This window comes from Antedon mediterranea, chromosome 10, assembly GCF_964355755.1.
Source record: "Antedon mediterranea chromosome 10, ecAntMedi1.1, whole genome shotgun sequence".
In the NCBI taxonomy this organism is placed as follows: domain Eukaryota; kingdom Metazoa; phylum Echinodermata; class Crinoidea; order Comatulida; family Antedonidae; genus Antedon; species Antedon mediterranea.
In genome coordinates this window covers 5,655,365-5,683,284 of record NC_092679.1, presented here as the reverse complement: position 1 = coordinate 5,683,284, position 27,920 = coordinate 5,655,365, and the positions used below count along the sequence as shown (strand labels likewise).

Sequence of the window (27,920 nt, the reverse complement as noted above, 5' to 3'; positions counted from 1 at the left end):
AACAATTACTGTAGTTGCCTCAACAATTATTTTGCATCTTGACTTTTTATTTTCAAAATAAATTTAGTTGCCATTTTCTAATTGGGTATGGATTTCCTTTTAAAATACACCAAATAAAATGATTGATTTATTAATGTAGGTACAGTAGTTTCTTCAGAAACCATCATCATCAAGTACATATCCAGTAAATTGATTTGGTCCCAATGTTATTGAAATATTTCCAACACATACATAACACTGTCTTCCTTTAAGTCCAGGATTAAAATACTGTGTTATTGCAGTTTCAGCTTTTGAGCCTACTAACAGCTCATCTGTGTGAAAATCAAATTGTTCATTCTGCAGTGAACAGTTATCACCACCTGTTTTCATCACATGTTTGATTACCACAATCTCATTGGTTGAATGTTTGATAATTTTTATGCTGAAGAAATGTGGTATATCATCGAAACAACATTCGTGGTAGCTTCCCTCGGGTGGAATAATTGGCTTTCCTGAAAGGCCAAATTGTTCTTGTTTTTCAGAAATGAGTATTCTTTGAAAGTGAGACCCATCTTCAAGGAAACATAGAAGGGCTTTCCCAGTTAGCATTGCCATCATTCATATCACCACCACCTGTATTCTGAAATTAAAATCACACAGAAAAAGTAAACAAAGATAATTTCTAAAGATAGAGTTGTAATTAAATATTAACTCTCTGATTTATATAAAGCAAAAAAAACCAGCATCATCAGAAATTCCCCAGAAATGTCTTGTTTAAAACCACAAGCTAGATAAAACTACAGGTTGGCAAATAATGGTTACTGTGTTATTATACAGTGTATAATAAAACAAAATACCTGTACTATCCTGATCTGAAAAAAAAGAGCGTTCGAATAAACATGTGTTTTTATCTCCTGATAAAGGACTCCCTCTGGAATTCCTTCACAACGAACGAAAAGTTCATTGACCCAATGGATGACGCACGTGGATGCATGTAGAAATTACGCTATTTCTCACTTATTGTTAACGGCAAATAAAAAAGGTAATTGCTATTTGTCATCTTTCGAAAGTGAGTCAACAGAAATCGTGACTATATGTTGGTTATTGATGCGATATTTCACCGAATAACTATCAATTTGACCATATCATCAACAACAGCAACACTCACTGCTGCTGGTTGTTGCTGTGTTTGTTTTGGACGACTGATCACGTCTTGTTGTTTACTTCGAGATGCAAAGAGCTAAGCCAAAGATGGCGGGATTTCGGGACGCAGCGAAACGTTTATTTCCATTACAAGACATACAGTCTGTTGTTGAATTATTTCGTTTAGAACTAACTACAGATGGTCATGAACCAAACCTAGCAATGCTGTCTTTAGTAGCAGGCATCGTGGAGAATGGCCTGACGAGTAATCGCGCCAATACGGTGATGGAAGGCATGAATGAGTCTCGCACGCTTGAGCCTATTTTCCCGGTAGTACAAATGTCGTATGTTGAGGCCTTTCTTGCAAAGTTTGAATCGCAAATCAAAGGCTCTGTTGATCTCAGCGAGCACAAATCGAATTTTGCTACAAGAGAAATGGTGAAGAAAATATCAGATGTAGTTTGGAGCTCATTATGTCGTGGACATTATAAAGATAAGGCACATTTACAGTCATTATACAGCTATTTGACAGGTAGGTATGGCTATATAAACGCTGTGTGGCTATTCATCCGACTTAATGTATTAATATGGTTCCCTACTACAAACTCAGTTGCACTATATTTAATGCACTAACTAAGGGCAGACAAATAATAATAATAATAATTGCATGAAAAGCAGTGAATTTGTAAGCGCAAAATTGCAATTTTTGTTATGAAAATAATGTTGTGTCTAGAGGTACGCTACCATACTTCTAAAAACAAAAGGTACAGTAATTATAGAGGGTGCTATGTAAGCGTAGATGTAGTTATGCACTTGTCAATTGTATGACTCACTATACGACCCCCGGGAGAGGTGCGTCATGGGTGCGTCATTTACAAATAATTACTGACGCAGGGGTGCGTCAAAAAACCTAGATGGTACGTCACATCAATGAACAAGGTGTGTCAATGTCCGTCACTTTACCACCCACCATATCATAAACAACATGGTCACAGTGCGTCAAAATGGGTGCGTCATGGTCACCTAAAGGTAAGTCACCTTTTTGACGCACAGGTGCGTCATGGTATTCAAAAGTATGACGCACATCGGACAAATGACGCACCTCTCCCGGGGGTCGTATAGTGGGTCATACAATTGACAAGTGCATTATGGCAATGATATTCTGGAAGTCAGCAGCAACTACATGGTCGAACGGTGTGACTAGGGAACCTAACGGTGTTGATGCCATGATTTTCGAAGGATATTCGCCAGTTATTTATAATTTTTTCTTTTACTTACCATTGTCTAAAGGAATTTTTTTTTAGGTTGCAATTGCCGGAAGCAGCCAAAGAAAAAGATACGGTTTGGTATCCCTAGCCACGGCAAAATAAATAACATGGTCTAGAGCTTGAAAAAGGGAATGGGGACTTTCGATCGAACCTGTGTGGCAAAGAATTTGTATTTGTGTTTTGATTATCGTTTTGTTTGTAATTCTGGACTTTTGAACGAATGTAATTATCCACGGGTGGATCCAGGATTTTTCAAACAGAGGATTGCTAACAAAAATATCAAAATGTAGTTGAACCCCTTCCCGGTCACTTATATTTCCATACGGGGAAGTGCTGCATTTACAGGATATATTTTCAAAGATTTGGTACTGTAGCACAAGCAGGGGAAATGAAGGGGTGAAATTAGTAGTTCAAGTCCTTGGCCCGTCCAGTGTCAAAACAATTTTAGCATTGATTTTAGCTATACTGGATGCTAAGCCCAGTCAAGGTGGGCACTGGACGAGAGAAGCCCTTGATCAATGTTAGGACCAATCAAGGTGCTTTAAACAGTCCTGGCTTTGTTTGTATCAAACCTGTTAGTGGCGGTAATTATCGCTGTTGGTTTCGATAAAATAAAATAAAAATCAAAATAATTTACCGTAACCCTGGGTTATTATTCTTTGATTGTTTTTTTAGGGTGGGTTACTATTAGAAGGGAGGTCACTATTAGAGTAGTGGGTTACTATTATTAGTATTACTAATCTTAAATTAGGCACCTGAAAATAGTAACCCACCCCCAACTTTTCCGGTCAGCAACTCATAGCAAAATAATAAAACTCTTTTAACTTAAATAACTTTATTTTATAAACTCAAAAACACTCATTTCTCCTCACTCGCGAGATCAACAAGCAATATCTCCTTATTTTCAAAATCTGCTGCATCATAAGTTTTTGTGACTCTAATAGTAACCCCCTTGGTTTGCTATTAAAGTAGTGGGTTATTATTATAGATTGACTTATAAGGTGGGTTACTATTAGAAGCGGGGTTACTATTAGAGTATGGGTTACTATTAAGCGTGGTTCCCACTAGCGACGCAACACAAGGACGTAACGCAACGCAAGTGAATTGACCAATCACAAGCGATGGCTTATTTGCTTGTGATTGCTAACTGTCTATAACTTTGCTTGTCATTGGTTAAAGCGCTTGCGTTGCGTTTACGTCCTTGCGTTACGTTCTAGTGGGAACCAAGCTTTAGAAATATTTATGGTATTGCACTGTAGATGTATTAACACTTTGACTGCCAGAGGTTTTTCCATTTAGAAACTGCCACCGCCAGCGTTTATAGCCCAATTCGATGTTTTTATTAAAGCTGATTGAAACTATGTATGTGATCTGATTTACATGTAATTTAGACTAAAATAATCATAAAGATTTTAGCTTTACAATGGTACCAAGAACGATTTTCAAATCGCAATATATAAATCGTAATAGTAAAATGAAAGTAACGCACTTTTTGAGTTTTTCGTAGTTTCGCGCAAGAAAGTCGAGATATTCGCGATTTTGTGCAAGACATCACAATATGAAAATATCGCCCGGTGAGATCAACAAACAACGAAAAAGTTACTTACACGGCACCGGTAGGCCTATAAAAACAAGTTATCACTATCGAAAAATGTATTACATTTTATAAATCATAAATCTTACATCAATGTTTCGCCAAAATCCACATAGTAAAGACACCAGGCCCAGTTAACTAGGCCTAAAGTTGGTCCGGAACCGTTTTACGACTAGGCCTAGGCTATAGCCTAGTACTACTAGCCTAGCTAGTAAACTGATGATAATATTCATACCATTTCTAAACAAGTTTGTTGCGTGAAATTCGGCCACTTACAGTGAAACACCAAAACAATTAGGGTATACATACAATAATAAAATTAAAGACTTCTTATTGAAAATTCATCCATTATTTTTTATTCAGATAACAAACAAACATGCCAATCCACATAAACCTTTGTAATGCTTCGGCGGCATAGCTAGCGCGCGACCGATACACAATGCGCCAAACCATCGCTGTACGCGCTACTGTGATGCGCGGTGTATGTTATTTCGACAGGTACCATTTTGACAATCGTTCGTAACCAGATTAGTTACTTTCAAAAGGTAAAACATTCACGGTCCAGACCGAATTTAGTGTTCATATTTATAGTATATACCAATAATTAACCTACCTACCGGATTTCGTAAAAAAACGCGAAAAACGAAGATCTTCGTGTTTGGCAGTCAAGCGTTGTGTTTCCAAAAACGAAGATCTTCGTGTTTGGCAGTCAAAGTGTTAAAACCTCCCAAATTTAACCGCATCAAAGTAACCATAAGTAATGACAGAATTTTCTTTTGATTGGTTTTCTTTATCTGCTACTGAATCATCACTACTAACCATGACTGATAATAGTCACACCTTGCAGTGGTATTACTCAACATGAATCAAATGTAATAAACATGCATTTGTTTACGTTGACCTTCTCCATACAGATTTAACAGAGTAAAGCACTCCCTCTAGAACACATTTCCAATTAAATCTGTCATGACCTCTTTAACTGATAGTAGGCTAAATTTGTTATAATGTCATCGCTAAAAAATAAAAAAACTAGGCCTTGATTATTAGTTACTCTGGTATTTCACTGAATTCCAACATGAAATAATAATATAAACCATTATTACTGTATCAATCAGGCATCTAACCAAATTGAGGCAATATCACAATTACTGTATGTTGCAGATATTGTGTCAAGAAATATAAGAATATTTTTTATTTTTTAAAATAGCATACACTACAAATTTGATTATCAAACCTCTCGTTTGTGTTTTTTTTCTGCCACATTTAAACATTATTAATCAACATCGTGAATCATAACAAATCTGTTATTTACATTGATGATAATAATAGTTAACTTCCACAAACAAATTAAACACATCAGTGAACAACCATAACATTCTCTGGTTTGTGACTCAATTATTGCTCTAGGATTAATGAGATTATTTATCATTATTATATTATATCATCTATTCTGATGAATAATAATACTAATATGTATTCTTTTTAATATTTCTTCTAATTCTTTTAAAGCACCGTGACACCTTCTTTGGTAAAGAGCAGCTCATACAGTAAATGTTCAAATTATAATTATTTTTAACTTTAGGGAGCCTTTAAATTAGCTCTTACATAGTCTTAGGAAACATCAGAATTCCTATTTGACAATTGGGGTAAGAAAGTTATTCACTTTGACCAAAAATTGGATCGAAAAAAAGTATTACCTTAAAAATCATAATAAAAAAACAAGGAAGTCAATGTAGTATTGGTTAAATATAATAATTTTCAGCAAAAATATTATTTTGGTGTTTTTTTTTAAAAACAAAAGTAAATAAATAAAATAAATTACAAAATAGCCTATTCGAAGTCTGATTTTCTTTCTTTATTTTTCATTTTTTGGTAACAATCTTAAAACATCTTTGAAGCTGTAATAATACTGTATGAGTTTCTCAACTCAAGCACATGCTAATTAAAAAAAGATGGAATAATTTTCAGTGGGCATTGTAAACACTGCTGGTTATGTTGAATTAGTAATAGATTTTTTAGACTTGATAATGGTGATGAAGGTCACTTCTAATTACTCTTTGACTGACTCATTAGTACTAAGAATTATGATGATGCAACAACCAATTATGCATCAACCTTTTCCAAGATCAAGGACTCTTATCTAACGAAATAATTTAGCTAAATTAAAGGTTAATACTGGCTTAGATTTTAAGTTGTTAGTGGTATTGAAAGGTTCTGTAATTAAGGGCCTGTTCAGACCTACAGAGTTTTGCTTTCGTATTGTACGCGGTGTACAACTGAACTCCATTGGTCTGAACGAGGAAAAGATTAGTTGATGCCATCTCTTACGACACTGATCTTTCGTTTGTTACGACAGCTCAAGTTACAAGAACGACGCTTACGATACTAAAGTCATGCATCAACGATTTGACTTAACCAATCAAATTTTCGCTTACATACCAGACACTTCAGTTTCAAATGAAAGTGTTAGTTTTAAAGCAAATCTGAACACTTTGCTGTTACGACGCTAATTATAATATGACATTGCTTGCTATACGAAAACATAACTGCACAAAAAACAAACTGAACAAAATGACAATTCTGCCTAAAAATTGTTATAAAATATTTATTTCCATAAATTGATAGATAATTTCTAAAACCTAAAAAAAAAAGTAAAGAGCAATCAATTTGTTTGTAGTTTTTGATAAAGTACTCACTTTTCCAAAGAAAAATAAATATACTATTATTTATTAATTAAATAAAATGAATAAAAAATAATATTATTTTTCAGGTTTTTTTTTCTGTGGAAGTGATTTAACTTTTTAAAAAACTACAAAATGTCCTATTGGTCAAAATCTGATTTATTCTTTTAATCTTCATTTTTTTATGTTTTTGGAGGATAATAAATACTTACTAAATTTTATAATAAGATTTTATGAACATCGTACAATGCCAAATAGCTATTGTGATATCTGTAATTCGTAAACTCACTATTTATGCAGATGAAATCCAGGTACATTGTATTGCCTTGCAAATCTTAATCGGTCACCCTGGGAATTGCTGCAAAGAAGCACATAATCTTTAGTTGGCACATTAAGAACATAGTGTCGTAAATTAAACATTTCTTTCAACGTTTTCAGTTCTTTAGATTGGATTTCGTAACATTTAGTTTTTTTTTCATTTACCGTATGCAATTTACAACATTATAGAGATGAGTGCAAGGTTTCACAGTGGCTATAAGTATATTCGATAATCATTCGATATAAACATTTTTTTTGGCAAAAAAACTCTGTATAAAACATGTAATATTAAATACTTATAATTTTAAAATCTGTTGGTTAGATAGAGGGCATTTTGAACTTGTTTAAATTTCTCTTCCCACATATACAGTAGTGAAGTTGTTATATGAGAAAGAAAGAACTTTAGGACTTGGCCACCAGAAAATGATACTTGAATAATTCACTAGTGATACTGATAGAAACTGGCCCAGTGGTTAAGACAGTGGAACCGTAATTACATATGCCATGCCACATGCCATAACATCGGCAAGGGTTCGAGTGCTCACTAGCTCCATGGTTCTGGTGGTACAACAAGTCTTCTTGGATAAGAACTATAAACCGTAGGTCCAGTGTACACATCTAGCTCATGTGAACTTTAAAGAACCTAGTACATCTTTGGAGACGAGTTTGAGGTTACCCTGGTGTGCTAGTACACACACAGCCACTGATCATAACTGGGCCTCTGAGAGACCAGTCTTTGACTGAAGAGGTCGCCCAGTATGTTGTAAATAATAACAAATTCAAATATAAAACGCACTGCTATTTAGTATTTCTAGATACCATCAGTGATTCCAAAGAAGTGTTTGTTGAAAATTTGTTTTAAATTTGTATTATTAAATATGAAATTTTAATATTATCTAGCTTATTTTAAAAGCTCATTGTTTACGTACTAGTTTCTATTCTTATTGGATGATGACATCATCTAGGGAATTTCCCTTTTCATGGAATCCGAGTCACATTGCTCTTTTCCAAGTTTATTATAGTTCATTGCTATTCATACTGTTGCTATTGAATGAGGATGCATTTGATAAACTAGTTTAATATTCTATTGCCTGTGGGTAATCAGTAAATAAAGAGGGGATTATTTACTATATTTAATATAGGCCTAATATGGATTTTAGGTAAATATGCATTCTACTTTATGTTGTTTTCTGTCCAAAATAATTTTGCAAACTGACTGAGTTTTGCTAGAAGTTCCAAACAAGTAATCAGTGTCACACTAATACATGTAATATTTCCATAAATTAAATACAAAGTATATCATTCACATCAATATTCAAGAATTTCCCCATAATTTATAAGTGGTATTTAATTGAGAAAGAATTTATTAAACTGCGAGGTTCTTTCACAAAAGTAACTGTAAATGTTAAATACAGCTGTATGTCACAATGGGCAAGATGGTTGTCCATGTTAAATTTGTCTATGAAGTTTAATTTTAGTATGTTATATTAAAAAGATAGTTCATTGGTTATTTTACATTCCTTTTTCCAGTAGATCTTCTTAGATATGCTGTAAAAATTATTTTCTCCTACAGTTACTGCAGTAAATACATTTTATTTTACTATACTACAATTACAAATTCAGGCTTTTTTGCGCTAATCATTACACACACTGCTACTGCAGTGACGACTGCCTCATAAACTTCTTTGAAACAAACCATAAAATCATATGTTATTATTAAAAATGGAATTACTGCAGTATCTAAAGTAAATTATCTTGACATAATCCCTTCATCTTAAAATGGAGTAGATTTTATACATTTTGGAAGATTTAATAGCGATCAGTGTATTGACCATAACTGATAAAAAGATATAAATACAGGTTGCTGTATAATTATAAAACATTGCTGGATGAAACGTTTTAAAAATCAGTGAACGGTGGAAACATTTCTAATGGATGTCATAATGCTAATTCATATTTTAATAACATTACCTTGTTCATGTGAAATGTTGTTCAAATGCATGAATAACAATGTTTTAATGTGTTATTATTTTTTTTATTATATTAACTACTAGTTTAATTGATTGATTGACTTTATTGAAAATTCTCATATAAAATATATTTACATAAATAACAAATTCCAAATGACTTCAATTTTGTTTGTTACTTATTGTAGGTAATATAGAGTAATAATAATATAGAGTATTGTTTTTACACTGCATAATTTTGCTTGTATTGTGGAAGTTTGTCGATAAGTCTTCAATTTTGTTACTTGTAGGTAATCGGTTAGATTGTTTTGGGGTTGCGTTTGCCGTGGTTGCAGCTTGCCAGGTACTTGGTTTTGATGATGTTCACTTAGCTCTATCAGAGGACCATGCTTGGGTCATATTTGGTGAAAATGGTAAGGAAACGGCTGAAGTCACATGGCATGGAAAAGGAAATGAGGACAAGCGAGGGCAGCCTATTACAGCAGGTATTGGGACAAATTGGAATATATATATACATTTTTATTTATTATTTTTAATAATTTTTAATCAAGGTATGTATGCTAAATGGAAAGAAAAGAAATTTGACTGTAATAGTATGTAAAATAATAAAATAAACCTTAAATGTTGTACTTGTTTTTTAACCCTAGCCTAGCCAACTCCCCAAATAAAGAGACTGGTAACCTAGCCTAGTATAGCTAACGACTATAAAAGGACGGGTGTCACGAAAGCTCAGACCACGAAAGCTCAGACCCCCTAAGACCTAAGATCACGAAAGCTAAGACCCAACACCTAAGATTACAAATATTTATCTTTCGCACCTGCCTTGTATTTTAACTCCCAACATTTATTCTGAATACCACACCTTAGAATTGGCACTTTCATGAAAAAGAATCACATAAAAAGTAACAAATACATTTTTAAATTGATGATTTTACAGACGTTTTTCTCGCACACAAAATGACTAGCCTACAGTACAGTAGGCACTACCCCATGGGCCATGTTCAATGTTTTTGTTTCTATGGAACGTCAAAAGAGCAAAAATTATATAGAGGGCTGAAAACTCTGTGGAGTCCATCTACAGTGTGGATGGAACAATGTAAAATTAAAATTGTAATGATAATAGTATAATCATGCAAGTACGAAGAAATAAATACTGGCAAATAAATTTTAATTTAAAAATCATGATAAGTTTGTTTGTTTCGTTTTCTTTCTGTTTTTATACTTGTACTATTATTGTTGCTCTTTTGGCGCTCCATAGAAACAAAAACATTGTCTTGAGCATGAGGAGCTCGAGGAGTTACATTACAGTATACAAAGAAACACGTCTGTAAAATCATCAATTTAAAGGATTTATTTATTTGTTATTATGTGTTTCTCCTTCTGAAAGTACTTATAAGTCCTAATTTTAAAGTGTGGTATTCAGGATAAAGTTATTCAACAAATTTGGAGTCAAAATACAAGAAAGGCAGGTGCGTAAGAAAAACATCCTCTGAACCAACACAATGGAGTAAATATATACCAACAAACAACCCATCAAGTTTGTTTGTTGTAAAGAAAAAATATACATTTACTCAACGGGCGAAAATAATGTGAGTTTATCTATGTTTTGCGGTAGTATTAAATTATATTTATGGTAATAAATGAAACCTACTGTGTTTAAAATTATGTATGGATAAACAAGTATTGTTTTTAAGCTGTAGTATATCTTAGTATTTGTAATCTTAGGTGTTGGGTCTTGGCTTTCGTGATCTTAGGTCTTAGGGGGTCTGAGCTTTCGTGACACCCATAAAAGGACTGGTCACCCTAGCCTAGCCAACTTCCCAAATAAATAGACTGGTAACCTAGCCTAGTATAGCCAATCACTATAAAAAGACTGGTCATCCTAGCCTAGCCAACTTCCCAAATAAAGAGACTGGTAACCTAGCCTAGTATAGCTAACGACTATAAAAAGACTGGTCACCCTAGCCTAGCCAACTTCCCAAATAAAGAGACTGGTAACCTAGCCTAGTATAGCTAACGACTATAAAAAGACTGGTCACCCTAGCCTAGCCAACTTCCCAAATAAATAGACTGGTAACCTAGCCCAGTATAGCCAATCACTATAAAAAGATCGGTCACCCTAGCCTAGCCAACTTCCCAAATAAATAGACTGGTAACCTAGCCTAGTATAGCTAACGACTATAAAAAGACTGGTCACCCTAGCCTAGCCAACTTCCCAAATAAATAGACTGGTAACCTAGCCTAGTATAGCCAATCACTATAAAAAGACTGGTCATCCTAGCCTAGCCAACTTCCCAAATAAAGAGACTGGTAACCTAGCCTAGTATAGCTAACGACTATAAAAAGACTGGTCACCCTAGCCTAGCCAACTTCCCAAATAAATAGACTGGTAACCTAGCCCAGTATAGCCAATCACTATAAAAAGATCGGTCACCCTAGCCTAGCCAACTTCCCAAATAAATAGACTGGTAACCTAGTCTAGTATAGCTAACGACTATAAAAAGACTGGTCACCCTAGCCTAGCCAACTTCCCAAATAAATAGACTGGTAACCTAGCCTAGTATAGCCAATCACTATAAAAAGACTGGTCATCCTAGCCTAGCCAACTTCTCAAATAAAGAGACTGGTAACCTAGCCTAGTATAGCTAACGACTATAAAAAGACTGGTCACCCTAGCCTAGCCAACTTCCCAAATAAAGAGACTGGTAACCTAGCCTAGTATAGCTAACGACTATAAAAAGACTGGTCACCCTTGCCTAGCCAACTTCCCAAATAAATAGACTGGTAACCTAGCCTAGTATAGCCAATCACTATAAAAAGACTGGTCACCCTAGCCTAGCCAACTTCCCAAATAAAGAGACTGAGTAACCTAGCCTAGTATAGCCAACCACTATAAAAAGACTGGTCACCCTAGCCTAGCAAACTTCCCAAATAAAGAGACTGGTAACCTAGCCTAGTATAGCCAATCACTATAAAAAGACTGGTCACCCTAGCCTAGCCAACTTCCCAAATAAAGAGACTGAGTAACCTAGCCTAGTATAGCCAACCACTATAAAAAGACTGGTCACCCTAGCCTAGCCAACTTCCCAAATAAATAGACTGGTAACCTAGCCTAGTATAGCCAACCACTATAAAAAGACTGGTCATCCTAGTCTAGCCAACTTCCCAAATAAAGAGACTGGTAACCTAGCCTAGTATAGCCAACCACTATAAAAAGACTGGTCACCCTAGTCTAGAACTATGCATCATGTTTATTTGATCATTTCTACAGTAACATTCTTTCAGGCTCTTCAATAATTTACGTCACTGTCTTGAATAATGGTGTGTTTATTGATTTAATAAAACTAATCAAACGATTATCTCTCTTAGTATTTAATTATACTAAAATTCTATGTACTTAAAAATAAAAATTAATTTTCTTATTTCCATGGAGACTAAACTAACAATTTGCTGATATAAAGAATAATTAAGGCGACTCCTACGCATTTTTTTAACTATTTATTTATTCAATGCCTTTATGCAAATTATTGAAAATGATTATGAAATAAGTTCCCATCCGTAAATAAGCTTTGTTATCAGTATAAATATTGCAAAATCAAAAATAACTTGTAAATTAATCTTAAATGAAAATCTCCCACAATTTTTATTTCAATATTGTTTTTATATTGATATAAAAAAAAATTTTTGGTAAAATGTTAAAATAAAGTGCAGCTGTTCTTATTGTAATAACTAATTCATGACGAAAATTTAAAAAATAAGACAAATTCAGTATTATGATTGACAATAGGTAGTATAATATTGCGTAGATTTAATATCTATGCAGTGTACTGTATAATAATAATATAGTCTCATGCTCTAGATGATCCAGCTATATTGCTGGCTCTAAGAGCGACTTGGAGAAGTGCCAATACTGTGACGATGTCGTCAAGAATGGAATTATACATTACCTGTTTCTGAAATATCACAATTCTTCTGGAATAATCTTCAATATTTATATAAAATATCACAATCATATTCGGTTACATTTAGTTTTATTGAAATTACAAGTCAACATTAACATCATTTTTTCATCATTAACACATGTTTATCAAGTTAGTGTTAGTGTTAACATAGAAAATGTTGGTAATCAATTTGTCAACTTCATTAACATCATTTTATCAAAAACATTACAATCCACTGTCAAAAAAGGATTGTCCGTAGTACTGTACTTAAAGCCCCATTCCCTACGTTTTTTAGATCTAATTTAAGATCACAAACTATATTTAATGTAAAAATAATACTATATGGTCCTATTGCGATAACTTTTTTCGTCTTTAAACGGTTAAAAATGTGAAAAATAAGTCGATTCTAATAATTATAGCGGCCCGCTATAAATCCCAAAATGCATTGCGCGCGGATTGATATTTTTGTTTTTCACCTGTAATTCGCCCACTTTTCGATCGATCGTGAAGCCAAAACAAATGGAAGACTCCTAACTTTTCAGCGAAAATACCGGGTTTTCCCCAATTTGTATCAACGGAGTCTGGCAAAAATAGAAAGACAATTAATGCAGCAACTATACAACGTCAGGCTAGGTATATAGCTCGCGTACGATGTTCGTACGTTACCGATGTTTACCAGCTAGGCCTACAAAACTAAGCCTAGCTAGGCTAGGCCTAAGACCCTCCACGAGAGGTCGATCGCCGCGAGCTACTTAGGTAGTGCATTGTTTCTCACTTTTTATCATAATTTACCATAAAACGTACATTTAAGACAAGGAATGACATGGTTTAATGTTTTTAAAGTGATATATATGTATTATTTTCAAAAAAACGTCCAAAATTGCAGGGAAGGGGTCTTTAAGAAAAATTGGCTTTCCCATTATAAGCACTATAGTAAACAAATCAAGAGGGAAGCAGCTAAATAAAAATGTGTTTTTGTACAGTAAGCCCAGCCTGGTAAGCCCAGCCTGGTAAGCCCAGCCCTGGTAAGCCCAGCCCTGGTAAGCCCAGCCCTGGTAAGCCCAGCCCTGGTAAGCCCAGCCCTGGTAAGCCCAGCCCTGGTAAGCCCAGCCCTGGTAAGCCCAGCCCTGGTAAGCCCAGCCCTGGTAAGCCCAGCCCTGGTAAGCCCAGCCCTGGTAAGCCCAGCCCTGGTAAGCCCAGCCCTGGTAAGCCCAGCCCTGGTAAGCCCAGCCCTGGTAAGCCCAGCCCTGGTAAGCCCAGCCCTGGTAAGCCCAGCCCTGGTAAGCCCAGCCCTGGTAAGCCCAGCCCTGGTAAGCCCAGCCCTGGTAAGCCCAGCCCTGGTAAGCCCAGCCCTGGTAAGCCCAGCCCTGGTAAGCCCAGCCCTGGTAAGCCCAGCCCTGGTAAGCCCAGCCCTGGTAAGCCCAGCCCTGGTAAGCCCAGCCCTGGTAAGCCCAGCCCTGGTAAGCCCAGCCCTGGTAAGCCCAGCCCTGGTAAGCCCAGCCCTGGTAAGCCCAGCCCTGGTAAGCCCAGCCCTGGTAAGCCCAGCCCTGGTAAGCCCAGCCCTGGTAAGCCCAGCCCTGGTAAGCCCAGCCCTGGTAAGCCCAGCCCTGGTAAGCCCAGCCCTGGTAAGCCCAGCCCTGGTAAGCCCAGCCCTGGTAAGCCCAGCCCTGGTAAGCCCAGCCCTGGTAAGCCCAGCCCTGGTAAGCCCAGCCCTGGTAAGCCCAGCCCTGGTAAGCCCAGCCCTGGTAAGCCCAGCCCTGGTAAGCCCAGCCCTGGTAAGCCCAGCCCTGGTAAGCCCAGCCCTGGTAAGCCCAGCCCTGGTAAGCCCAGCCCTGGTAAGCCCAGCCCTGGTAAGCCCAGCCCTGGTAAGCCCAGCCCTGGTAAGCCCAGCCCTGGTAAGCCCAGCCCTGGTAAGCCCAGCCCTGGTAAGCCCAGCCCTGGTAAGCCCAGCCCTGGTAAGCCCAGCCCTGGTAAGCCCAGCCCTGGTAAGCCCAGCCCTGGTAAGCCCAGCCCTGGTAAGCCCAGCCCTGGTAAGCCCAGCCCTGGTAAGCCCAGCCCTGGTAAGCCCAGCCCTGGTAAGCCCAGCCCTGGTAAGCCCAGCCCTGGTAAGCCCAGCCCTGGTAAGCCCAGCCCTGGTAAGCCCAGCCCTGGTAAGCCCAGCCCTGGTAAGCCCAGCCCTGGTAAGCCCAGCCCTGGTAAGCCCAGCCCTGGTAAGCCCAGCCCTGGTAAGCCCAGCCCTGGTAAGCCCAGCCCTGGTAAGCCCAGCCCTGGTAAGCCCAGCCCTGGTAAGCCCAGCCCTGGTAAGCCCAGCCCTGGTAAGCCCAGCCCTGGTAAGCCCAGCCCTGGTAAGCCCAGCCCTGGTAAGCCCAGCCCTGGTAAGCCCAGCCCTGGTAAGCCCAGCCCTGGTAAGCCCAGCCCTGGTAAGCCCAGCCCTGGTAAGCCCAGCCCTGGTAAGCCCAGCCCTGGTAAGCCCAGCCCTGGTAAGCCCAGCCCTGGTAAGCCCAGCCCTGGTAAGCCCAGCCCTGGTAAGCCCAGCCCTGGTAAGCCCAGCCCTGGTAAGCCCAGCCCTGGTAAGCCCAGCCCTGGTAAGCCCAGCCCTGGTAAGCCCAGCCCTGGTAAGCCCAGCCCTGGTAAGCCCAGCCCTGGTAAGCCCAGCCCTGGTAAGCCCAGCCCTGGTAAGCCCAGCCCTGGTAAGCCCAGCCCTGGTAAGCCCAGCCCTGGTAAGCCCAGCCCTGGTAAGCCCAGCCCTGGTAAGCCCAGCCCTGGTAAGCCTTACTGAAAATATTCTATCTATTTATCTATTTTAATGAAATCTTTTTTTCTTCAGTTCTCCTTTTAATTGTGTTTTTTTGTGCACATTTTGGCTCCGACGTTTCATCCGTCACCTAAACGTAGTATAGCTTTGTTAGGAGCTGCAGAACCACCGCGTACCATCCCAAAGCTGTTTGTAATATCAAATATTTTGCAATGTAGGTGTTGCTGATCAGAGCTGGTTATACTTGAATGGCTACCCTGTTATTTGTACAAGAGAAATGGAAGTATCTGCCTTGGTATCTGCAATCAATCCTTCAATAAGCTCAACGCAAGACTCTATTGAACTGGCAGAGTTGCAACAGGTTTGTACATAGATTGGGTTTGTCTTGAGCTCCAAAAATAATGAGCTTTCGATTTGTGATGACTTTCAATGCCATTTCAATGCATTATACACATTGAGGGAAATTGGGATGTGCTTCATCTCTCTGTTCTTTGACACAGTTTTGGTGGTTTCCAGGTTCAGGCAGTTTATAATAATAATAATTCATTCTCACTTTTGAGGACGATCAAAGTATATTGATCGAAACGTCGAGAAACTCAACAGTTCATTTCAGAACTAATACATGTGGTGTACCGCAAACTTATATCAACAATGTAAAAATGTAAGTAAAGTGTCCTAAGGATACAAGCAATGCGGTGAGAGTTGGTTTGTACCACTATCTCACGATCAGTATTCTAACGTCCAACACACTGCGCCACACGCCCTCGCATTTTCAGTTGATATCTCCATACATGTAACAATATTTGCACAGTGTCATAGGAACATTCTGTAATACAGCACTGAGCATCTGGTGCCTGTATCACATACGGTTAGGCTAGTGTGTTATGTCAGGATTCAATATTTTTTTATGAAAAGGTTGTGTTAATTGCGATTTATTCGTATGTGGAATGGACTACCGGCTGATATTAGAAATCGTTTTTATGTGAAAGCTTGACACTCTTTTGCCAATCAAGCTATTTGTGAAGGTCAATGTATAATTTTTGCTTTCCGAAATAAAAAAAACATTGTTAATTAAGCATTTTGAAGAGTAAGTAAAACAGTTATAACTATCCTAAATAAATGTTGTTGTTGAATATGTGTATAATATAGTGTTCCTATTTCCTTGTTTAAAGAACGGGTAGAAATTGTCGATGTCCCTATTCAACAAAGCGAAAGCATGCTTTAATAAAGGGATCATTTTATCATTTGCTTGTCATGTTTGTTGTCGTGTTAGGATATCAATCGTCATATTGTATTGTGTCATCATTTTACGCATGAATGATTCAGAATCATAGCGCACTTGACATTTTATTTATCAAGGCAGATTATGTTTACTAATACTAATAGTACATAATTTAAACAGAAAACCAGTAATTATATGTACATGGTTTATTTTACACACAGAGTATATGTACTAAAAAAAATTGCATATTTTTAGTCTTGCAACTTACTGCCCACTAAGACAAAAATAAGGGAAGCTGACTTAAATATGAAAACAAACCCTTATTTTCAATGAACTGTTCAACAATACCCAGGAAAGTGTTTTTTTTCTGGTAAGATGGGCGATGTCATACCTGGATTATGAGACATTCTTTGTGTGTTTGATTGATTAAATAAAGGATGAAATGAATGCACATAGAACCAACTTCTAAACATAGTATCCATAGAGCAAGGCAATGAGATTGAACAATTTATTGAAAGATTGCTTAAAAATTAGCATTATTGACAAAATATAGCGGTTATTGCAGGTTAGAGTACAGGACAATAGTGTACAGTAGCTAAAATAATCATTGAAAATGAATTTTGTCTTTTGGTCTAGTACACAATTATATTAGTATTCCCTTTGGCATAGCACCCAGTATGTTTATTGATTATGTATCAGATGTCCAGTATAAAGTTTGACCTTAGCTTAAAATATTATATTGCCTTCTAAAAATAAATGCGAAGATCCTTGTTTTTCAATCAATATTTTATTTAATCATTAAATAATTTTGTTTTATTTATTTGTTGCATGTTAGCTCTGACCTCGCTATACATTTTCCCACAATAAACTGAATATGATTAATAAAGCCAATTCTGAAAATTAGTTTCTTTTAAAAATAATTCAGTTGTTTGCAACATTGATTTTCCCCTTTTCAACTTCAAGCAATAAAATTAATTGAATGTGGTGCCATTGAAAATCAAATTCATTTTGTGAAAATAGTATTAATCAAAAGAAAACTATATGTAGACGTGAATAATTGGATTTCTTGATATTATATTTAATATAGGTGTTCATTTATTTTGATTATATATTAGAAAAAAACCTGTTGCCTTAGAAACATATTCAAAGGTGAATTTTTAATAAATGAAATCAAATTTAATAAGAGATAATAAAACCAGGAAGAATAAAGTAGAAAGAAGCTTTACCCAGACAATATCTTTTTATTTATCTATATTATTTATCCCTAATGAATATTCATTAGTAACTAATTTATTGTTACATCACACACGTTTCTATTTATAGTAACGTGTAACCTATAGCTGAATTAAATGTCTATAATGCCTCATCATGAGTCGAAATGTCATTGTTTGTCAGATTTTCTGCATTATTTATGTACTGACGCAACCAAGGACCTTTTGCAGATGAATTAGAATTATTGTATCATTGCTGCCTTTAATGGCTACATCAATTGTTCAGATCAAGTAATAAATATTGGTTCTTTATTACTAATAACTAATTGGACATGTTTTATTGTAAAATCATAGCCATTTATTTTATTAATCATTTTCTTTAATTATTCAAATTGATAAGACAATATTTATCATTTTTTACTAAACTAGTCCGAGGGTAATTTAACCATGGACCTAATAAATTTATAGGTCCATGATTTAACTAACCTATTATTATGCATTATTTTATTATTAATTCTTGTCACGTTTCATTCGTTCTTTCGTTCGTTCGTGCATCCATTCATCCTCTCCCATCTCATCCCATCCCATATATCAAATCCCATCCAATCTTATCTATCATTCCATTTTAATATGGATATACCAATACCATAGGGACCTGAATGGGAATTTTCCCTTATTTGTTTTAGGTGTTCCCCAAATTTATAATTTGTTTCTGATTTTTAACAGTAAATGTATGGTAACTTTAGATATTCCTTATTAACATAATTCTATAATACCTCTCATATTGTGATCAGTTGTAATAAAAATTTCTCTCCTGATTCATATTGATTCAGAGAAGAGACATTCTTAATAATCATTTAAGATTGTCAACCTTGAATTTTTCCATAGTAATTAAGTCTGTCTAAATTGTTTCTTTGTGTCCAGGAGTTAAAGACAAATCAAAATGGTAGATGAAGTAATACATCATCATTCAAACTATTTGATATATGATATTTAGATGATTTTAGGTCTAATTAGAAAAAAATCTAGAAAAAAATTCTAGAAAAAAAACCAGATGTATTTTTGAAAACTTCAAATTTCTTTTCAGGAATTGTTATGGCTTCTGTATGATTTGAAACACCTTGAAAAGTAAGTATGAAATACTAAGTATAAGTATGTTCTTATTCTTGAATATTCTTGCTTAAAAGCCTATAGTAAGGATTCTTATGGTTGGGGCAAAAATGAACTACTGTATTTACCATTACTTCTCTAGTTTGAAAAGACTACTTCAGCATGCATGCAAAAACCCTCGAACCCCACAGGCTACAGGCTGCTGCTGCTGGTACTATTGAAAAACATTATTACTGTTTTAGGTGTTGGAATTAGCTACAAACATGACTTGTGCCTATACTATATAGAGAGTTTTATGCACTGGGCAGCCTCAATAGGAACAAAAGAAGTAAACATTTATTCTGAAATCTTGTATAGTTTTATAGCATGGCAATAAATAGTAATTACATACTATTTGACTATAGTATTAAATTCTTAAAATTATTTGTAAATAAATATTAGAATAACCTTTTATAGGAATTGGCTCCTATGACTCAGGTGGGAAAAGTTATATACTCTTTTTGAAAGAGGCTGATGTGTATGTTGCATAATTAAGTAGTTAAAGTAGCTCTTGATACTTTAAGTAGTGCTTGTTATTTATATCCTGGTGCTATTTCTATTATTACTAACAACCTAGGCATCTACTGATGTTTGCTTTACAAAATTTGGAATGGAGTACTACTATACAGATTGGAGTAAACTTGAAACTTATTGTTTGTGTGGGTATAAATAACAGGCTAATTTGCCTCTTGTGACCCACGGACAGTTATGCTTAGAATGACATTAAAGTCTTGACCGATATTTTTCCTTCAAAAAACGTTTACAGATGTTGCGTTTACCAAGTCATATGGCATTGCGTTCCAGTGATTTATTATTCTCAAGCTAATAAAGTGTTTTTCTCAGTAGAACGGTGTAAGCTGCTTAAAACTTTTACACTATAGTTAGATAATAAAACTGAAATAATAATAATAATACCTGTATGTTGCTGCAACTCTACAATTTTTTTATTTTAAGAAACAAGATTAAAATAACTACTGTATTTCATAGGTTTTTAAGAATAAAAATGGAGTTGTTCAATCTCCATTTTTCTGGCATTGCCTGTGTGTAAAGCTCTGTCTACACTATCAAATTTTATGTGACAAAAAAATATGATGTGCCTATATGGACATGTTGATGTCACTATCATTGTTGCAAGGACCCCTTCTGAAACAAGCTTCCCAGCTTAAAGGGTTATCCTCTGCTATTCCATAACTGTATAATTATTTAGTTTTTGTATGATTTGTTAATTTCAAACTATTATGTATTGTATTGTGTATTTTATGGATACAATAAAATAAATATTACAAACAAACAAACATTTTTGGGCATATCACTACCATATTTGGGTACATCACACTTTTTTTGACAAACTAGTTTGATAGATAGTGTAGACAGAGCTTAAGATGTTGTTATACGTAGCATTGATGGCGTTACTCTAACCTTTTTTAGCTGCATCCCTGTGTTTTTGGCACGTTTGATATATTACTGTACTATAAACAAAACAAAATGTACCTTTAAGCCATCAGGCCACATGATTTCAATTCCGGATTATCAGTTTGGTATTTTGTTTTCTGTCTATAACTAGACACTTTGCCAAACTCAGCTTAGTACAGTTGTTTTTTATGTACCAGTTCCAACTTTTCTAATCCCAGTGTTCTTCACAACTGCCAAAAGCACTTCCTGAGAATGAACATGCACCTATGTTCAAAGAGATAAACTTGGCCTCTATTTTTATATTATTAGTACAGTTTGAACTTTATGTCTCCTATTGTTCTCCATTCACAACAATTTAGTATGTAAACAAACTCAATTTAGGACATTATGTATTTTATCGATAGCTCATCATTTTTACATTATATCTTTATATACATTTTTTGTTGTTTGAAAATAACAACGAAACATTTGTGATTCCACTGGAGAACTTTTTTCATTACAGTAAAAAATGAAATTATGATTTATTTTTATGATGAATTAAGCACTGTAATTTACTTTTAAAACCTAATTTTAATATCTTTAATGAGTACATCAAACTAAATATTTCATCTTGTAGGTATCCAATGGCGCTAGGAAATCTTGGAGATTTAGAAAGCATAGCCCCTAGCCAGGGAAGACCATGCTGTGAAGACATCTTTGAGTCCGCCATAAACTCTGCCCAGCGGTACTACAACGACCATCATGTGTACCCTTACACGTACCTTGGTGGACACCTTTACCGTCATCAGAGGTACAAAGATGCTCTCAAGCGATGGGCCCAAGCGTCTTCTGTTGTTAGCAAGTATGAATGTTTATTTTTTTTTTCAGTTACTGTACGGATCTAATAATATAGTTGGACAGGTCAATGGAGATTAATGGAGTATACAAATACATTACATTATTTAAAGATGTATTGTCCCCCTGAAAAATAATTCTTGTTGAATGTGCAATTTTAATGTAACATAATAGTCATCCACTTTGACCAAAAATTTGATGATAAAAAAAATGTATTTACATGAAAAAACTAATTTAAAGCAAAAAATGGTCAAATTTGCTGTCAGCCAACAGGTTTTGTTTCTTTGGAATCGATTGACAAATCAACATATTCAAAGTGTGATTTAATTAATATTCATTTTTCATGTTTTTGGGGGACAATACATCTTTAAGGAGAAAATTTTGTTTCTTTGTGACTGCAGTTGATTCCATTTTTGTAAATAATTTTTTTGAAAATAATGTTTTTTCCAATATTTTTTTTAGATATAATTATTACAGAGAAGATGAGGAAATCTACAAGGAGTTTCTGGACATCGCTTTTGAATTAATTCCAAACATCGTTAAAGAATTCTCGCATTCAGTGACGCAAAACTCACCACTATGCGATCCCGAGTGCTATGCATATTTTTTACAATTTTATGATGGACTTTGCAGGTGGGAGGAAGGCAGTGTTACACCTGTGCTTCATATAACATGGTCAAAGAAGTTCATTGGGGTCGTGTCAAAGTTTGCATCAGGTGTGCGGGAGCTTATTGATGTTCACGTTGAGGAAGATGATGATTGTGAAGATGAAGAAAAGATTGAAGAAGATAATGATCATCAGAAAGAGAATGTTGTCAGACCAAAGATGAGCAGAGAAAAAAAAGAAGAGAAAGCTACAAATGAATATCACACAAAAAATAAAATATCACTGAGGTCAAAGAACTATAACGTTACACGTAAAAAGTTGCGTGAGGACATTAACCAGAATATTATTACCGATAAAAGTAATAATAATAATAATGTTAAACCTGATAGTTTGGACAGCTCATCTGACAGTATCGGGAACGAATTAAAGACACCTGGCCAACAGTTGGATGTTTCTAACCCAAATATCGCTGCTTTAGCTGCAGCATGCAGTGAATCTATACTAAATCCAGACTACCTTCTAGGTGCCTCGGAAACTTCAACACCTTTCGCTTCAAAATCATGGGATACGAAAACGGATCTTAATGATTTTTTAAGCGGGAGTAATAATGGTGGTGCTTTTCCTGGCATTACGATAGAATCTGCTCTAAAAGCAGAAAGCCCGGCTGAAATGGCGTTTCATCGTCAGTGGAAAGCGCGACAGTCTGATTCACAAGGTGAAGACTCGGAGGAAGAGGAAGGTAAACCATCTCACACCTCTGTGTCGGCTGTGTCAGCATCCCAGATGATGTCTCCAAAGTTGACCCTATCCAGTGCTAAAATGAAAGGGTTAAAGGATCTGCTGACCAATCCTGGGAAGCTCAACACAGCAGCAATTCAGTTACAGCTCACAGCACAGTCACAGGTGCAGTTCAACAAGCGCCCTCGCTCTACAAGTGAGTATGAAGACTTTGGAAGTCTACGAAGAAGGCCACGAAGGGAGTAAATGAAGAGGGAGTAAATGAAGGTAAGGGTTAAAGGTTAAATCTTCCTAAAGAGCTTCTTAAAAGTGTCAATTCTACAGCGACATATGCGTAAATCTACTATTGCATTGTGGGATACTTGGAGACAGTGACGTAAACGTAGAGACCTGGGCCCCCGGTTTAGAAACCCTAAGTGACCCACCAACGCTGGAGGCCTCGGCTGCTTTTAGCCTTTTTCGACATATTTGAATGCTAGTTTTTTCCTCTGGGCACTGCTCAGGGGTCCCTCATAAGCTTCGATGCCTCTGAGTTTAGCCAGTGAGTGCTCATAGCCAGTATACCACTGCTTGGAGACGAGACAATTGATACTGAACCTCACAGTTTGAACTAGCACCTGGGTTCTATTACTGTTTATTATATTTACAACATTGAATTAGAAACTATATCCATAGACATGATCATTTCACCTATCATATTTCTGATTATTATCTGTAATTGCATTTACTATTAAGATCTATATTGATTGAATGCATCAAGGTACTTTAAACCAAATATTCCTTAGGCATTGAAGGTACTGTATACTCTTTGTATGGAGTGCTATTAAGTTGTGTGGAGGGAAATGTACTCTTAATTAAAATGACTGAGAGAGTGCCATAGATAGTTGTACAAGGTTTATCGCATTATGGGACGAAAGTGGGGGAAACATTTGCTATTGATATGTTGCTGTCCAATTCCTTCCCACCATGCATTGTGCAACAACACTTTCTAGCAATACCAAACTATCTGCAATGCACCTTAAATCCTTCTAATAGTCGCCACCACCAGAGTTTAAAAATTGTAAAATAAAATGCTGAACTTATTTTCATGAATTGGAGATAATGACAGGAACTGTCTCTGAATCCAATTCACACTCCCTAAGCCCATCATATATGCAAGTTTATGTAGTTCTGCGAATTCTTAATGCAAGTTAATTAATATGCATTGCCCACTACAAGACTACTAAGTAAGATTGTCTATCTAAGAGCATTGTAACATGATGTCTTATAAAATTCCATTATAAAATACTTTGTCAATTAAAGACAGCAAAGATGAGTACATTCACACTGATTACATGGCTATTTCCAACGACAAATTTTGATATTGCATTTGCCTGTTGCGACAAATTTGTACTCTAAAGCGATTTTATGATTCAGCATCTAAAAATCAGTTATCAAGTAATTAAAATCGACATTTGTCTTTTAGTTTTAGAGTAAATAATTATTTCATATTAAGGATTACATATTTCTGTGTTAAATTTATTGGAAAATTAAACTATTTACTCTAAAAATAAAACACATTAACTTTTTTTCAAATAATAAATTGTTTGTTTTTGCAGATAAAAGAAAAAGGCAAGATTTTATTATGACCAAAGAAATGATGTGAGTAGTAATGTAGAATTTAAAATTGAGAGGTTAATTCAAGGTCAAAGTTGACACCAATGCAAGGGCTTACGCTTGACCTCTGACACCCATCATACCAATAATAATATTTGATGCAAGTTTTTTGACAAGGTTGGATTTTCATATCAATAATGACAAGTTTTATTTTAGATGAAAAGTGCTTGTAAATATAAAATGTTTTATTAATAATACTGTAAGTAATAAATGTTTTTCCTTAAAAGGGAGACTAAAATGCGCTATTAATGAATTTCATGTAAATATGTGCTTTTAACTGTGTATGCGATATCGGAGCTTTAAAAGCCTTATAGATTATGAATGTTGATGATGTATATCACACACTGAATGATGTTTGCAAATGAACGACAATGTTCAACATCACTGTATTACCAAATTAGCTTTATTTTCAGCAGCTTGTAAAGAGGTTCAGAAATTGTTATTAATGTCATTTAAAAAGATGATACTGTACATTGAATACATTTATCAGTATATCATTACTGATCTGACAAGTGATGGCTATTAAACATGTTTGTGAATGTACAAAAGAACATGATGATAGACTTAGTCCAAAGGAATTTAGTTTGTTGTTATTACACTGATTCTATGGTACTCTGGCACGACATTCAAATCTACTGTATATGCAGTATATATTTTTAAAATGTTTAGTAAAGTAGTTTGTACCAGTAAGATTTAGCCAACTTGTATGTACAGTATAAGCAATTCCACCATGGTATAAGTACACTAGGTACATTTATATTAATTTGTAAAACCTTTCATGCTTTTAACGTTATTTACCTTGATAAATTGTTTCCAATCAAAAAAGAAATTTGTAAATGATAAATTAATGACGATAAAGAAATTGAAGAACGAAATATTTTTTTTTCCCATATTTGGAAACTTCATACATGATATGAATTCTTTATTTCTTTACTTTTTAACTTTGACATTTTATATTACTGAAGAAGACATGATTTGTATGATTCATAAATTATTCTGAATTATGCAGTATGCCATTTTGAATTTTTACGAATTTTCGCTTAAAACTGACCGAATATATTTACAATTTTTAAATATAAAAATTATTAGCGAATAGAATTTTGTGTATAAAAGATAAAAAACACATCTCTACTATTTTGTTTTTTAAAAATTATTTTTGTACATTGTTATTTCAATTCTAGTATGAAATATGTACATTATTATTTCAATTCTAGTATGAAATATATTTGTATTTGATTAAATGATTTAGATATTTAAAACCAATGTTGAACATACCATAAGTTGCTATTAGTTTGTTTAAAATACCAAAAATTTTCCACGGAGTAAATTTAAGTTTCATATTTTATTTTCACGTCCCACATAATTGTGTTTATCTCAAATCAACAGATATTTTCTGCTTCTGTTTGATGCCAAATGTTAATGAGATGACACCCACATACAGTAGCTAAATAATAAGTGTATAATAATGTGCGCTGTACCACCCACACGTATATAAATACATCTACATTATTACTGTGTGAAAACTACTTCAATTTATTTAAATCATAAATTTTTCAGTTAATACACTGAAATGGCAGCTTGTTATTAAAATATATTGCAAAGTATATGGTAATCTACATACAAACCAAGAACCTTATCTTTATCTATTTCGATAGTAGATTTTCAGATTAGATTTTTATTAATTCCAGTTGAAAGTTGACAGGATAAAATTCTTCTTGAACCTACAACCTTTAACTTACAGGATGAGCATCTTAGCCACTAGACCACAGAAACGGAACAAATCACTGTCAGATGTAGAAAATTGAATAATATAATATAATATAACGGCAAGTGAGATTTCCAAACGATAATGCTGAATTATATCAGTCAAGATGAAATTTGGGAGAGTAAACAAAAAATGTGCTATATGCTTTGAAAATACCAAAATGTCCAAATATGGTAAAGCATGATGTGTATCTATATATAATTTATGCTTAATTCTGAGATAACAACACACAAGTGTCAAATACTCTGTCCTAGTTGCACACCTAGTAGATTATAATTATCCACTAATACGCTCATACTGAGGAGCCTCCTCAATATAGAATTTCAACAATTTTGTGTTAAAACCACTAAATAAAAATGACAATAAGTGAGGTTGTATTAAGATCACCTAAATCTAAAAAAAAAAACAAAAAAGAAAAGAAAAAAAATATTGTGTACACTTAAAAGTAGTAACTTTATGTCAATGGTTACCAGATTTCTCTATACAGAACCAGTACCAGTACAAATGGCCTTTGTATAATAAATTTAATACTATATTTTCAAAATATTAAGTATTATTAATACTTTGTATATTCATTGTCAACTCTCCCAAATGGACATTCTTGAGCTAATATTTATGGTTTTCAAGAAATTTTTTTGTTTCCGGTTTTTTTTTTAAAAGAGTCTGCTACTGAATGTGTTGACAATGTAATGAAACCTTCAGGCCAAGTTTTTCTGGCTTAAGGGAAGATAGTTGTATTGTTTTTATTAAACCCATCACAAATTAATAAATTAGTACATTCCATAGACTAATTCATTTTAAGTGTTTATCATTCCTTTTCAACAGGGCCTTATATTATTTATGGTATTAATAGCTTTTATGCCAGTTTTCCATGCTAAAATGTATCTTTTTTATTTAAAATAATATAATTACAATATTTTACAAAATGAATGGCTTGCATAATATTGACTAAAAACAATGAAAGATAATTGAGATAATTGTAAATTTTAGAACATGGGTTGCCTTAACTAGATTCATATTTTGACGAAAATATTTTTCATTTTACAATTACTTTTCATTAATACCATAACGTTTTGTTTAATTTCATAAATTATTTTCCATTTCACAATTATTTTTCATTTATAACTATTTTACATAAAGTTTTTATTTAAATATGACATTTAAATTAATACTATAATCGCTCTAAATTGGTAACAAGTACAAAAAGAGTAAAATTACTAGTTGATTTTGTGAAGTAGTATCATGAATGTGTACCCAGCAGCTGTCCTTTCATAGCAAACGTTTTTAGTATTAAATAATCAATATTATGTTTAAAAATAATATTATTTCTTAATGTGTGTGCTTAAATTCATCCCTAGGTTACTAAAAAAAATATATGTAACTCCCTAGGATAGTTAGTTTTCTTCTTCTGCAATATATTTCCTAAAAAATATCAAACAAGTTTATATTATAAAGATTTTATTTATTCATGATGTTATGTTTATAATTTGTGTGTAGATTTCATTTAATGATATTCATTTAAAGTAAAACTTGTTTCAGTTACTATACAATTGCTAATATTAGTTACTTGTTACGTTAATATTAGTTAAAATGAGTTGAAATATGTATTTTAATATTAGTAGCTATTAGATGCTTCAAATAATTTTCCTTTAAAAAAAAATGAAATGTCGCTTGAATGA

The 27,920-nt window shown here is 34.7% G+C and overlaps 1 protein-coding gene across 1 annotated transcript; it reads left to right on the top strand.

Moving 5' to 3' along the window:
• The first annotated feature begins 1,191 nt into the window (after nucleotides 1-1,191).
• Nucleotides 1,192-23,073, top strand: LOC140060340 (menin-like). The gene is made up of 6 exons (XM_072106499.1): nucleotides 1,192-1,654; nucleotides 9,241-9,435; nucleotides 15,865-16,007; nucleotides 19,167-19,207; nucleotides 21,258-21,482; nucleotides 21,938-23,073. Exons 1-6 carry the CDS (start codon nucleotides 1,210-1,212, stop codon nucleotides 23,064-23,066), a joined length of 2,178 nt encoding a protein of 725 aa, XP_071962600.1. The 5' UTR covers nucleotides 1,192-1,209; the 3' UTR covers nucleotides 23,067-23,073.
• The last annotated feature ends 4,847 nt before the right edge of the window (nucleotides 23,074-27,920 follow it).

Excerpts from the sequence above, each read along its gene's own strand:
- LOC140060340 (XM_072106499.1), top strand. The coding sequence starts at position 1,210 with ATGCAAAGAGCTAAGCCAAAGATGGCGGGATTTCGGGACGCAGCGAAA. Across the intron at positions 9,436-15,864 it reads AGGGCAGCCTATTACAGCAG|GTGTTGCTGATCAGAGCTGG; the intron begins GTATTGGGACAA and ends TTTGCAATGTAG. Across the intron at positions 16,008-19,166 it reads AACTGGCAGAGTTGCAACAG|GAATTGTTATGGCTTCTGTA; the intron begins GTTTGTACATAG and ends ATTTCTTTTCAG.